The 13341-nt window shown below is 47.5% G+C and overlaps 1 protein-coding gene across 1 annotated transcript; it reads left to right on the top strand.

Annotated features, from left to right (window-relative positions):
• Positions 1-1564: 1564 nt before the first annotated feature.
• On the top strand, positions 1565-11625 carry PSMD2 (proteasome (prosome, macropain) 26S subunit, non-ATPase, 2). Its single transcript, XM_012641004.1, has 21 exons — positions 1565-1849; positions 2297-2353; positions 2735-2899; positions 4170-4291; positions 4475-4699; positions 4991-5149; positions 5302-5446; positions 5629-5689; positions 5939-6085; positions 6259-6365; positions 6563-6690; positions 6922-7009; positions 8055-8217; positions 8339-8440; positions 8635-8780; positions 9336-9419; positions 9635-9803; positions 9894-9988; positions 10155-10281; positions 10687-10805; positions 11280-11625. Exons 1-21 carry the CDS (start codon positions 1715-1717, stop codon positions 11460-11462), a joined length of 2727 nt encoding a protein of 908 aa, XP_012496458.1. The 5' UTR covers positions 1565-1714; the 3' UTR covers positions 11463-11625.
• The last annotated feature ends 1716 nt before the right edge of the window (positions 11626-13341 follow it).

Here is a 13341-nt window from a genome sequence, read left to right as displayed (position 1 = left end):
GTGAACTGTCCAATTTCTGTCTGCAGACCAGGGCTGGGGGAGTCATTAGCAATGGAAATGTAAGATTATCCATAGATCCCAAGCATTGAGAGGAAAAGAGCAACATGTTTTTAAAATGGATTCAGACCCTTACATCTGTATCTATACAAACATTTAGTCAACATTCATTCAGTGCTACATTGTTCTCTCTGTGTGTTTTAACACTTCTGCATTCTTTTTTTTTTATTTCAGCATATTATGGAGGTACAGATGTTTAGGTTATGTATGTTGCCCTTGCCCCCCTCCCCCCTGCATTCTTTTTTTTTCTTTTTTGAGACAGAGTCTCACTGTGTTGCCCCGGCTAGAGTGCCGTGGCGTCAGCCTAGCTCACAGCAACCTCAAACTCCTGGGCTCAAGCGATCTTCCTGCCTCAGCCACCCAAGTAGCTGGGACTACAGGCGCGAGCCACCATGCCCAGCTAATTTTTTCTATATATATATTTTTAGTTGTCCAATTAATTTCTTTCCATTTTTTGGTAGAGACGGGGTCTCGCTCTTGCTAAGGCTGGTCTCGGAACTCCTGAGCTCAAACAATCCGCCCGCCTCGGCCTCCCAGAGAGCTAGGATTACAGGCATGAGCCACCGCGCCCGGCCCCCCTGCATTCTTTAATGTGTTCTGTATGAAGTTCTAATACGTTCTTCAGAACCCATAAAATAAAACTCCAGGCCAAATGGTGCGTGTTCCCACTCAGGTGAAGGGAAGCAGAGTCACCTCCTCTTTTCTCACCTTCTAGACACACACACATAATAGCCCAAGCTGAAGAAAAAACTTTGGGGTTTGCCTCAAACAGTCAAGGGCTTAGAAGACTGAAAGACTGAGGTTCAAATCCTGATTCTACTAATCTATATGCTTTCCTCTAAATGGACCCAACCCTACCAATCTCAAAAGGTTGTGAAAATTGTGCGTGATCACTTAAAAGCAGTCATGACGTAAAGCGTGTCAGTCACACTCCTTTTAAGTCATAACAAGGAAAGGAAGACCAGAAGACAGACTGAGGGCACTTCGTCTTGTTCTGCTTTTGCTCCAGAACTTGGCAATGGAGCATGGGACTTTATTTATTTACTGATTTCTATTCCACCTGGCTCCAAAAAGGATTTAAGATGGTAACCACACCCTCATAGTAATATCAGAGCACTCTCCTTCAAACGTCATTAGGTTAATATTCCGCAGTGGTGTGGGGCTAGACGTAAAATAGTATATTCACTTCATACAGGCAGCAATCAAGCGTCCGGGATTTCAAGAATTTTGTCTGTTTGTCGCACCACGCAGCCAACTGGGATGTCACTGTGGGTTCTCTTCACACCGTTATGAGAAAAACCTATGGGCTAGGAAAACGACAGCTCACCTCGCAGCCCGCCCATCTCCCGTAGTAACGAGCGTATCCCATCCAAACCCCACATTACACAGTTCTGCGGGATTCAGGAGACGCCGAGGAGGTCCGCGCCGGGGCGGTGCCCATGGCGCGCGGGAGGCTGGGAATTGTAGTTTCCGTTGGCCTCCGAGGGCGGGGTCCGAGAGCTGGGTGGCACGATACGCGCCGCGGCTCCCTCAGCGTTTCCGGTCGCAGGCGGGCTCGGGAGAAGGAGGGGCGCCGCGGACGACGCGCGCGAGGCCATCTGGGAATGAGGGCGGTGTGAGTGGGTGCGCGCGCAGCGGGCCGGCAGTGGCGGCGGCGATGGAGGAGGGTGGCCGGGATAAGGCGCCACTGCAGCCCCAGCAGCCCCCGGCGACAGCTCCCGGGGGCACGGACGAGAAGCCGAGCGGCAAGGAGCGGCGGGATGCCGGGGACAAGGACAAAGAACAGGAGCTGGTGAGGCGCGGCCCCGGGAGCCGGCGGAGGAGGGCGCGGGCTGAGTCACGGCGGCCCCGCAGGCCTCAGGCCCGACTCCCAGCGGCCCCACGGCACCCAGGAGAGGGCAGACGGGGCGAGCCTCGGGACTCCCGGCACCCCGCTTCTCTGCCCCTCATACTCCATTCCGCGCTGTTACCTCTGCCGTTCCCACCAACCCTCACCACCGCCTCGTGAGGTGGGCTCGGGCGGGTCATCGTCACCCCCATTTCCTAGAACGGTATTCAGGCAGAGCCTGGCTCAACCCGGGCTGCCTTCCCGACAGGGCTTCCTTTTCCCACTCTTTCCTTGTCCACTTGGCCCCTCCTAAGGAGGCAGGCTTATTCTCCACCTGCCCCAGGGTGAGTGGGAGGAGGATGTGTTTGGGACTCCTTTTCGTGAGCTTCTTCCCTTCCCCTAATTTTCCAGTCTGAGGAGGACAAACAACTTCAAGATGAACTGGAGATGCTCGTGGAACGACTTGGGGTGAGTCATGAGGTTAACATGATTGGGTGCATATTTGGATCTTACCCACTTGTTTGCTTTATTCCGTTTTGAGGCGACTACTTCTATGTGAGTTGGACTGTATTTTACGGTCAGAGTTATGATGATGTTGTGAGGCAGGAGAGATAGAAAGGATATTTGTACAGCTTTGTACCTTTCTTTTGCGGGAGGAGCAGAGTTCTTAATTCTTAACCAGGGTTATTTGTGTCTGTGCCCAGGCAGTATGCAGGGAGTTGGGGAACCACAGATGAATAAGACACAGCTATTTCCCTGGAGGAATTGTTAGTTAAATATTTCTGTATTGTATTATGATTTGGAGAGTTGTGACTCCTTTTTGTCTGAGCCCTAACATTTCCTGATCAGGAGAAGGACACATCCCTTTACCGACCAGCCCTGGAGGAACTTCGGAGGCAGATTCGTTCTTCTACGACTTCCATGACTTCAGTGCCCAAGCCTCTCAAATTTCTGCGTCCACACTATGGCAAACTGAAGGAAATCTATGAGAACATGGCCCCTGGGGAGAATAAGGTAAAACTATTTCAGACACTGGTGGAGGCATAGTTTAGGAATTCCTTTTTACCTAGACCATGGGGTTCATGGTGAATCACTACCAAGCCTGATAGACCTAAGGCCTGATCCAGTTGAGCAGAGTTCATCACAGTCAAAATACGCACAAAAGAGCTGAAAATAGGATCAGTTTTTCAGAACACACTATTTCTGTTATTCCTGTTGGACCTTGAGATTTCATTAGTGTGGTTTACTTTTAAGTTATGTTTAACTTTGATTTTTCTCTTTTCTTCTATCTGATACACATTCATTTCTTTTCTTTCAAAAATATACCCCAGGCCAGGCACGGTGGCTCACGCCTGTAATCCTAGCACTCTGGGAGGCCGAGGCGGGCAGATCGTTCTGAGCTTAGGAGTTCGAGACCAGCCTGAGCAAGAGCGAGACCCCGTCTCTACCAAAAAATGGAAAGAAATTAATTGGACAGCTAAAAATATATGTAGAAAAAATTAGCCGGGCGTGGTGGTGCGTGCCTGTGGTCCCAGCTACTCGGGAGGCTGAGACAGTAGGATTGCTTGAGCCCAGGAGTTTGAGGTTGCTGTGAGCTAGGCTGACGCCATGGCACTCGCCCCAGGCAAGAGAGTGAGACTCTGTCTCAAAAAAAAAAAAAAAAAATAATACACCCCATATTCAGTTACTTCTCTGACTGTTGGTACAACCCTAATCCAGGAAATTTTCTGCTCTCACCTGGACTGTTGCAGCAGCTTCGTAACTGGTGTTCTTGCTTTTGTCCTTGACCTCCTCCACAGTCTGTCTTTCATTTAACAGCCATAGCGATTTTTCTAGATTATGGGTTTTTTCTGCTTAAAATCTTTGAACGGTTTATAATTGCAATTAAAATAAAATTCAGGCCATGCAGTGACTCACACCTGTAATTCCAGCACTTTGAGAGGCAGAGGTGAGAGGATCACTTGAGGCCAGGAGTTAGAGACCAGCTTGGGCAACATGGCGAGACCCTCATCTCTACACAAAATTTAAAAAAAAAAACATAAAGTCTCCATCTTTTTCTGCTTTCCCCCTTGTTTATCACCCTTCAGTTGATTTAAAAGAGAGATAGCAACACCAACCTTGGCTTTTCTGAGGCTTAACTTAGAAAACATGTAAATTTCTAATACGGAGACTAGTATGTAGTTAATAGTTAATTTGGGGGATAGTGACAGTGGTCTTGATTTCATGTCACAATCCCCTTACCCTGGACTGTTGGGTTTGACTTTAAAGGACTGTTTCTTTATAGCGTTTTGCTGCTGACATCATCTCTGTTTTGGCCATGACCATGAGTGGGGAGCGTGAGTGCCTCAAGTATCGGTTAGTGGGCTCCCAGGAGGAATTGGCATCATGGGGTCATGAGTATGTCAGGTAAGACTTTTTCCTCTTGGGAATCTGAAGGGGGCTCTGAGGCATAATTCTGAGTTCCGTCTTAGAGTACTGTCTGTCTTGGAGTACCAGTGTATTGAATTTCCCAGATACTGAATTCCTTGGCCCATAGGGAAGTGTTTCCCCTGAAGCTGTACTCCCTTAATGGTCTGGGTCTATCCGTAGGCATCTGGCAGGAGAAGTGGCTAAGGAATGGCAGGAGCTGGATGATGCAGAGAAGGTACAGCGGGAGCCACTGCTTACTCTGGTGAAGGAGATTGTCCCTTACAACATGGCTCACAATGCAGAGCATGAGGCCTGTGACTTGCTCATGGAAATTGAGCAGGTGGACATGCTGGAGAAGGAGATCGATGAGAATGCATATGCAAAGGTCTGCCTCTATCTCACCAGGTGAGTGAGTGTGGTAGGGATGGGTGGCAGGCTTGCCTGCCTTTCCCAGCACTTCTCTCAATTTTGCTTTCTCTGTTCTCTCAGGGCATCTGCTCAAGGGTAACATGAGGCTGTAGTTAATTTGTTGATGACCGTGAGTTTCTTGAGGACAGAGACTTTGTGTCTCCTTAGTAGTCCTAATATCTAGCATAGTGCCTAGTATATAGTTAGGCATTCATTATTTATTTTGGGTAAGTGAATTCAATGGAACTCTGGGACTTTCTGAATTCTTTATTACGTTTACCTTTGTAGTTGTGTGAATTACGTGCCTGAGCCTGAAAACTCTGCCCTGCTGCGTTGTGCCTTGGGTGTGTTCCGAAAGTTTAGCCGCTTTCCTGAAGCTCTGAGATTGGCATTGATGCTCAATGATATGGAACTGGTAGAAGACATCTTCACCACCTGCAAGGATGTGTACGTAGGGAAGAAGTTGGCAAAGGGAGATATAAGCTCATGCATAGGGCATTTACCTGAAGAGTTGGGACTTGTTTCTGATTAGGGTTTGAGGGGCTTTCCTGTGTGTTTAGTGGACAGTGGTGAACAGATGTACTGGCTCTATCCCACAGGGTAGTGCAGAAACAGATGGCATTCATGCTAGGCCGGCATGGGGTGTTCCTGGAGCTGAGTGAAGATGTAGAGGAGTATGAGGACCTGACAGAGATCATGTCCAACGTGCAGCTCAATAGCAACTTCTTGGCCTTAGCTCGGGAGGTGAGACTCTTTCCCTTTTCTTCATCAAAGCTTTTTGGTTGTAATTCTATCTGCCATTTCACCTCCCTGAGTATACCTCTGACTAGACTCTCCTTGGTTAGAATTACCATTCGGTGGGATAGCAGAAGGGACATCTGGGGGAGTACTGGGGGAGCAGTTGTGACCCTCTGACTTCTCTTCAGCTGGACATCATGGAGCCCAAGGTGCCAGATGACATCTATAAAACCCACCTAGAAAACAACAGTGAGTAGCTCTCTCCACACAAGTGAGGATTGGAGGATAGTTAGTTATGCCCCTTGTATTGGGAGTGATGGCTTGGCCAACGTGTTTATCCTGTAGAGCTCCGAATTCCCACGAACCTTTTCTCCAGGTCACTGCTTAGGGACATAGATAGATAATCTTAAGGGAACTGGAGACTGCCTGCCATACTTTGTTCCTTTCTTGTCCTACTCTAAACCTTCTTTCCTTACCTTTCTTTTCCCTCCTGTGCAGGGTTTGGGGGCAGTGGCTCTCAGGTGGACTCTGCCCGCATGAACCTGGCCTCCTCTTTTGTGAATGGCTTTGTGAATGCAGCTTTTGGCCAGGACAAGCTGCTGACTGATGATGGCAACAAATGGCTTTACAAGAACAAGGACCATGGTATAATTCGGTTATTACTTCATCTTTTGTGTTGCTTTGGTCACTCTTGTTGTCCTCCTAGAGTCATATTTTATCTGACAAGGGATCCACAGTGCAATTCCTTGGAGTGGCTTTTATAACTGTTTCCTCAGGGTAGGGCCATTTTAAGACTGACAGATTATTCCTTGGTTTAGGAATGTTGAGTGCAGCTGCGTCCCTTGGCATGATTTTGCTGTGGGATGTGGATGGTGGCCTCACCCAGATTGACAAGTACCTATACTCCTCCGAGGACTACATCAAGGTTGGTCTGGGCATAGTCCACTCATGGGGATTTCCCCTGTCCATGTTCTAGTGCCCAGCAGTGCCTTATTTTCATCGATAAGGTGTATCCAGTTTTTAAATCTAGTTAAGGCGGGTGCTATAATGAGGCCCATGTTGTATCTTTTGTGGCAAAGAAGATAGGGTAGCCTGAGTGAAAAATTTATTTGCTCTTTGTAGTCAGGAGCTCTCCTTGCCTGTGGCATCGTGAACTCTGGGGTCCGGAATGAGTGTGACCCTGCTCTGGCACTACTTTCAGACTATGTTCTCCACAACAGCAACACCATGAGACTTGGTTCCATCTTTGGGTAAGGTTTCTTGCTTCTCTGTCTGGTAGCACTCGGTTTGTAAGCTCTGAAGAACAGGAACTGGGCCCTTTTCACTTTTATATTGACAAGGACTGCTACTGTGTCTGTTAAGTATTTGACTCTTGGTGGATGTTTGTTGAAATGATGAATGAATAACCAATCCTCTTTTTGTTCTTTACTTGCCTTGTCCTTGGGTATATGTTGGGGACCACCTCTCCTTGGCTTTTGCAGGCTAGGCTTGGCCTATGCTGGCTCAAATCGCGAAGATGTTCTAACACTGCTGCTGCCTGTGATGGGAGATTCCAAGTCCAGCATGGAAGTGAGTAGAGGCTGTTGGGCACTTAGCATGGGTAGGGAAGGTGCTCCCAGTTACCCTCTATGATAAATAATGAAAAAGAAATGCGTGTGTATGCATGTGTTTGTGTAGAAGGGTGTGACCCCAGTGAAATTCCTCAGAACTAGGATTCTAAGCCTCTGGTTGGTATTGAGATCTAGCCCTTGGATCCCCAAGGAACTTTCTGGACTAAAGTGAGGAGTAACTTAATGCGGCATGGGGTTGATGATTCTCACGCAGTGTTTTAGTCATTGGCCAGCCTTAAATTTTCTTACTTGTGCAGAGTTTTTTTAGTGATGGTTATAGTATGGTGGCCAAAAGCATAGGTTTTAGAGTCAGAAAGATCTGAGTTCAAATGCTGCCACCTTTGCTTATAAGCAGTGTGATCTTCAACAAGTAACTGAATCTCTTTCGGCCTCATTTTTTCATCAATGAGAGGGGAATAACAGCAAGACCTGTTACCATGGGGTGGTTGTGAGGATTAAACGTTAGTGGTATGCAAAACAGTTGGCATAGTGACTGGCATGTAGTAAGTACTCGATGAATAGTGGCTGATGTTTTCTTTTTCTGAGACAAGTGCTTGCTCTGTCACTCAGGCTGGAGTACAGTGGCGTGATCATAGCTCACTGCAGCCTCGAACTCCTGTGCTCAAGTGATCCCACTGGCTTAGTCCCCCGATTAGTTGGGACTATAGGCGTGTACCACCACGCACAGCTAATTTTTCTTAATTTTTTTTTTTTTTTTTTTTGTAGAGACAGGATATCACTGTGTTGCCCAGGCTGGTCTCAAACACCTGGCCTCAAGCAGTCCTCCCACCACCTTTCCTACCAAAGTGCTGGGATTATAAGGCATGAGTCACCACACCCAGCCAATATTGTTACTTTGACCTACCATCAAAAAGGGATTATTGCCTAGTAGTATTAGGGAGGATGTCTAAAGTGGTCTGTAGGAATCAGATATCTTGAGTCAAGACAGATAAATAAGTATTTTAACAACTTACTGTGCATAATACTGATTTTCCTATTTCTAGGTGGCAGGTGTGACAGCTCTAGCCTGTGGAATGATAGCAGTGGGATCCTGCAATGGAGATGTCACTTCTACTATCCTTCAGACCATCATGGAGAAGTCAGAGACTGAGCTCAAGGACACTTATGCCCGTTGGCTTCCTCTTGGACTGGGTCTCAACCACCTGGGTGAGGGGATGTCTGTTTGGGCAAAGGGCTAACAGTAACTGGATACAACAGGGAGGGTTTATGTGTCAGGCTGTGCTGCATAGACGTAGGTGTCCTCTGACCCTCTGAATCTGTCCTGTAGGGAAGGGTGAGGCCATCGAGGCAATCCTGGCTGCGCTGGAGGTTGTGTCAGAACCATTCCGCAGTTTTGCCAACACACTGGTGGATGTGTGTGCCTATGCAGGTCTGTGTCTTTGTTACTCTGTCTTGTGCTTCCCCAGTAACTCCTCACTTCTCTCTTGGTTCTTTTTTTCAGGTTGTTTCTTCTTTCTTATTCTGATGTACTTTAGATTCTTTAGGCTTCTCTGATTTCCAAAGTAAGCTTTTTGTTAGTGCCTTCTCATTTCTACCTTTTCTCACCCTACCACCCTGCTGCAGGCTCCGGGAATGTGCTGAAGGTGCAGCAGCTGCTCCACATTTGTAGTGAACATTTCGACTCCAAAGAAAAGGAAGAAGACAAAGACAAGAAGGAAAAAAAGGACAAGGACAAAAAGGAAGCCCCTGCTGACATGGGAGCACATCAGGTTATGTGGGCAGCTGGGCACTCTCAGAGCGAGGCTCTGAGAAAAGATGAGCATGTAGGGGAACGGGGGAGCTGGGTTTGTTTTAGACCCCCTGTGGGTATTGCCATGTATTGATATGGCATGAGACTGGTTTCTGTACCTGAGGGGGGCAGGGTGTTCCCCACAAGATGGCTTTTATTCTTAGATGGGAATTGAATCAAGGGTGATTGCTTGGCTGGGCATGATGGCTCATGCCTGTACTCCTAGCACTTTGGGAAGCAGAGGTGGGAGGATTGCTTGAGGTCAGGAGTTTGGGACCAGCCTGAGCAAGAGTGACACCTGTCTCTACTAAAAATAGAAAAAATTAGCCAGGCGTGGTGGCGTGTGCCTGTAGTCCCAGCTACTTGGGAGACTGAGGCAAGAGGATCGCTTGAGCCCAGGAGTTTGAGATTGCAGTGAGTTAGGCTAACGCCATAGCATTCTAGTCCAGGCAATGGAGCAAGACTCTGTCTCAAAAAAAAAGAGTGACTGCTTTTTGTTCCTTGAGCTTAGTGGGTTCTACCTCTTTACTTGCAGGGAGTGGCTGTGCTGGGGATTGCCCTTATTGCTATGGGGGAGGAGATTGGTGCAGAGATGGCACTACGAACCTTTGGCCACTTGGTGAGTATAGCATGAAGATGATTTCCATATACTGGTTTTGGTGGCCTGGGGTTCCCCAGAGGAGACTTTCCTGATGGGTTTTCTTGGTGAAGTGGTCTTTTTGCTGTGCCTTTTCTATAAAAGTTAAGGCCCCCTATTGCGCATGAGTCTGTGCCTATAACTGAATTGTTTTTACTACTTTCCCCCATACTGTTGTTGTTTTCTTTGATCACCAGCTGAGATACGGGGAGCCTACACTCCGGAGGGCTGTACCTTTAGCACTGGCTCTAATCTCTGTTTCAAATCCGCGACTTAATATCCTGGACACCCTAAGCAAGTTCTCTCATGATGCTGATCCAGAAGTTTCCTATAACTCTATCTTTGCCATGGGTATGGTGGGCAGTGGTAAGTATCAGGCAGAAAAAGATCATAGGCAGATTGAGGGGAGGTTTGAGGCCCCTTTTTTCAAGCCTCTGTAATGCTTAACATTTCCAGGTACCAATAATGCCCGTCTGGCTGCGATGCTGCGCCAGTTAGCGCAATATCATGCCAAGGACCCCAACAACCTCTTCATGGTGCGCTTGGCACAGGTAAAGAATAGAATTCTTCTTAGAGTGTGCCAAGGGAATTATCTGTGGTGATGGAAGGGGAACATGGAATCTTAGCCTGGAAGGGAAGATGTGAGCAAGTTGTGGGATTTCTGTTTGGCTGGATTAGGTGATGACTCCCTACCTCCACTTCCCTCTGTTTTTTCAGGGCCTGACACATTTAGGGAAGGGCACACTTACCCTCTGCCCCTACCACAGTGACCGGCAGCTTATGAGTCAGGTGGCTGTGGCTGGGCTGCTCACTGTGCTTGTCTCCTTCCTGGATGTTCGAAACAGTGAGTTCCTGTCAGAAATCTTCTGGTGCAGTGTCTTCACCCCTACTAGGGCCACTGTGGTAATTTAGGATCAAGACACACCGCACATCAGCTCTGTAGGTTCCCGAGGATCTTTGGGCCTGTCACATGAGACTTTCACCACCCATACTTTTGATCTGGCCCAAAGAGATTTGAGGATGATAAGCCCAGCATTTACTCCTAAGTGACTGGGGAAACGCGATTTGCAAGTCTAAGGGATGTAAGCAAAGTAAGGTGGGGGCATCTCTGGTTAGTATACAAGGGGAGGAGTATGGGTTCAGGTGTGTGACTGAGGGGTTATAGGGACATGCTTGAGGTGGGCTCCCAGGGTTCTGGCTAGACCTGCCCTGCTGTCTCTTAACTGTTTGTCTTATGTGCTTCCTTCAGTCATTCTAGGCAAATCACACTATGTATTGTATGGGCTGGTTGCTGCCATGCAGCCCCGAATGTTGGTTACCTTTGATGAAGAGCTGCGGCCATTGCCAGTGTCTGTCCGTGTGGGCCAGGTGAGGGATTGAATAGAGGGGAGGGCTTAGGCTGAATTCTAGAATCTGGAAGCTGGGCACGGTGGCTCATGCCTATAATCCTAGCATGCTGGGAGGTCAAGGCGGGAGGATTGCTTGAGCTTAGGAGTTTGAGACGAGCCTGAGCAAGAGCAAGACCCCATCTCTACTAAAAATAGGAAAAATAAAATGAGCTGGGCAACTAAAAAAAAAAAATAGAAAAATTAGCCAGGCGTGGTCAGGAGGCTGAGGCAGGAGGATTGCCTGAGCCCAGGAGTTCGAGGTTATTGTGAGCTAGGCTGACACCACAGCACTCCAGCCCAGGCAACAGAGCAAGACTCTGTCTCAGAAAAAACGGAAAAAAAAATACAGTTAGAATTTGGAGAATACACATAAACTTGCTTCTCTAAAACTGGTATGGGCATTGGGTTATTGCTATTGTCCCATCTGGAGTTCCTCCTTTTTAATTTTCTACAGGCAGTGGATGTAGTGGGCCAGGCCGGCAAGCCTAAGACCATCACAGGGTTCCAGACACATACAACCCCAGTGTTGTTGGCGCATGGGGAACGGGCAGAATTGGCCACTGAGGAGTTTCTTCCTGTTACTCCCATTCTGGAAGGTTTTGTCATCCTTCGGAAGAACCCCAACTATGACCTCTAAGTGGCCACCAGGGGCCCTGAGCTGTAGCTAATGTATCAGCGGGCCATGATTCCTGCTGCCAGGGGTGGACACTGCTTCAGACCTTTGGGGGAATTGTTACCTCCTGTTCTTTTGTTACTGAGTGAGATAACCTTGTTGAATAAAGACCTTTATCCCCAAAGTCTCCCTATGTCTGCTTTCTGGGGTATCATGGCAAGAGGCTAGACTGGGGTTGGGAGTGGATGTGAGAGGGCATTGTTTGGAGCAACTGTGAGCCCAGGCTAGCAGGGAGGCTGGCCTGAATGAAAGAAACTAAGCCCCTTTCCCTTCTTTCCTTCTTTTATAATCATTTTCTGAGAACCCTTGAGAAGCTGGTAAAGGCATATACACAAATTTTTATACAAGCTCTTACAAATAACTTTTTGAGGGACTTGTGGATCCTGTAAACCACACCCCCCAGCCCCCAAATACACATTTTTTTTTTTTTGAGACAGTCTCGCTTTGTTCCCGGAGCTAGAGTGAGTGCCGTGGCACCAGCCTAGCTCACAGCAACCTCAAACTCCTGGGCTCAAGCAATCCTTCTGCCTCAGCCTCCCGAGTAGCTGGGACTACAGGCATGCACCACCATGCCTGGCTAATTTTTTCTATATATATATATTTTTAGTTGTCCAGATCATTTCTATTTTTTAGTAGAGACGGGGTCTCGCTTTTGCTCAAGCTGGTCTTGAACTCCTGACCTTGAGCGATCCACCCGCCTTGGCCTCCCAGAGTGCTAGGATTACAGGTGTGAGCCACCACGCCTGGCCCCAAATACACACTTTTTAAGCCCATCATCTTCTGACCTCGGGCTAAGGATGCCCAAGAGTAGGCAGCACTATATTTTTCTAACCTCTGTGCTGCTGAATGAAAGGAACATTTTTACCTTTTGTGACCCTCTGTCCCTCTTGGGAGGCTGCTATTTGAGAGATTTGATCATACTAACATTTACTTCTGGGATGTTCTTACAGAATGTGGGTTTGAAAAAGCTTGACCTTGACCTTACTCTTAACTTAGTGTAGCAATGGGAAGGAGGAATGGCCTCCCTCTTGATCTATAGTGCTCCTAGTAGAGCTGGTATGAGTATGGCTACACCGCCACTTAGGGCCTGCACCCTGTGGATGCAAAGTGGGAGAACAGACAGCCCTGCCAGATAATCATAGTTAGCATTTATCTGAAACTTACTGTGAAATTAACCTCAAAACAGTGGCTAGCACTTACTAGGTCTTCCGTAAATGTTGAAAGTATAACTTCTACATGCTTCTGAGACCTCACAACAACTTTGAGAGGTAGGTATTATCCCCATGTTTTGGTGAGGAATGTGAAGTTTGGAAAGGTTCAGTAACTTGCTCAAGGTCACCTAGTAAGTGGTGGAGCCAGGATTGGAATAAGTCCATCTGACTAAAAAGCCCATGCCCTTGTTCACTATATTACTCTGTCTCTGGAGCCTTGGAGCACTCAGGGTCCCATTCTAGGCCAAGGCCTTAGCTAGCTGGAGAAACAGCTACAACTGTAGGTCAAATCATCTCTGCTTGGCAGCCTGTATAAAATGTTGAAGCCCTGGACGTGGAAGTCAGCAGAGCCCCTTTAATGTGACTGCCATAATCAAGTCAGCATGTGTGATCAGCCTGTTACTGTGTAATGTGGATATAGTAGTTGCCTTACCTGATTTCCAGTGGTGGTGATGTTAAATTATTTGTAAACAAAAACATAAATAAAAAGATAGTTCTCTCTCAAATCGTGATTTGGATGATTGTACTTGAGAATAAGACAGATTTCATAGTGGCTCTTAACCTTTCACATTCAGTCATTCATTCAGCAATGAATATCAATGGGAGCCTAACTCTACATTGGACATTATTCT

This window comes from Propithecus coquereli, unplaced genomic scaffold, assembly GCF_000956105.1.
Source record: "Propithecus coquereli isolate 6110/MARCELLA unplaced genomic scaffold, Pcoq_1.0 Scaffold10, whole genome shotgun sequence".
NCBI classification, from domain to species: domain Eukaryota; kingdom Metazoa; phylum Chordata; class Mammalia; order Primates; family Indriidae; genus Propithecus; species Propithecus coquereli.
The sequence above is the reverse complement of the archived record's forward strand: the minus strand, read 5'-3'. Positions and strand labels throughout refer to the sequence as shown.

Coding starts and splice junctions, on each gene's coding strand:
- PSMD2 (XM_012641004.1), top strand. CDS start 1,715: ATGGAGGAGGGTGGCCGGGATAAGGCGCCACTGCAGCCCCAGCAGCCC. Junction 5,447..5,628: donor TCTTGGCCTTAGCTCGGGAG/GTGAGACTCTTT, acceptor ACTTCTCTTCAG/CTGGACATCATGGAGCCCAA. Junction 10,806..11,279: donor TGTCTGTCCGTGTGGGCCAG/GTGAGGGATTGA, acceptor AATTTTCTACAG/GCAGTGGATGTAGTGGGCCA.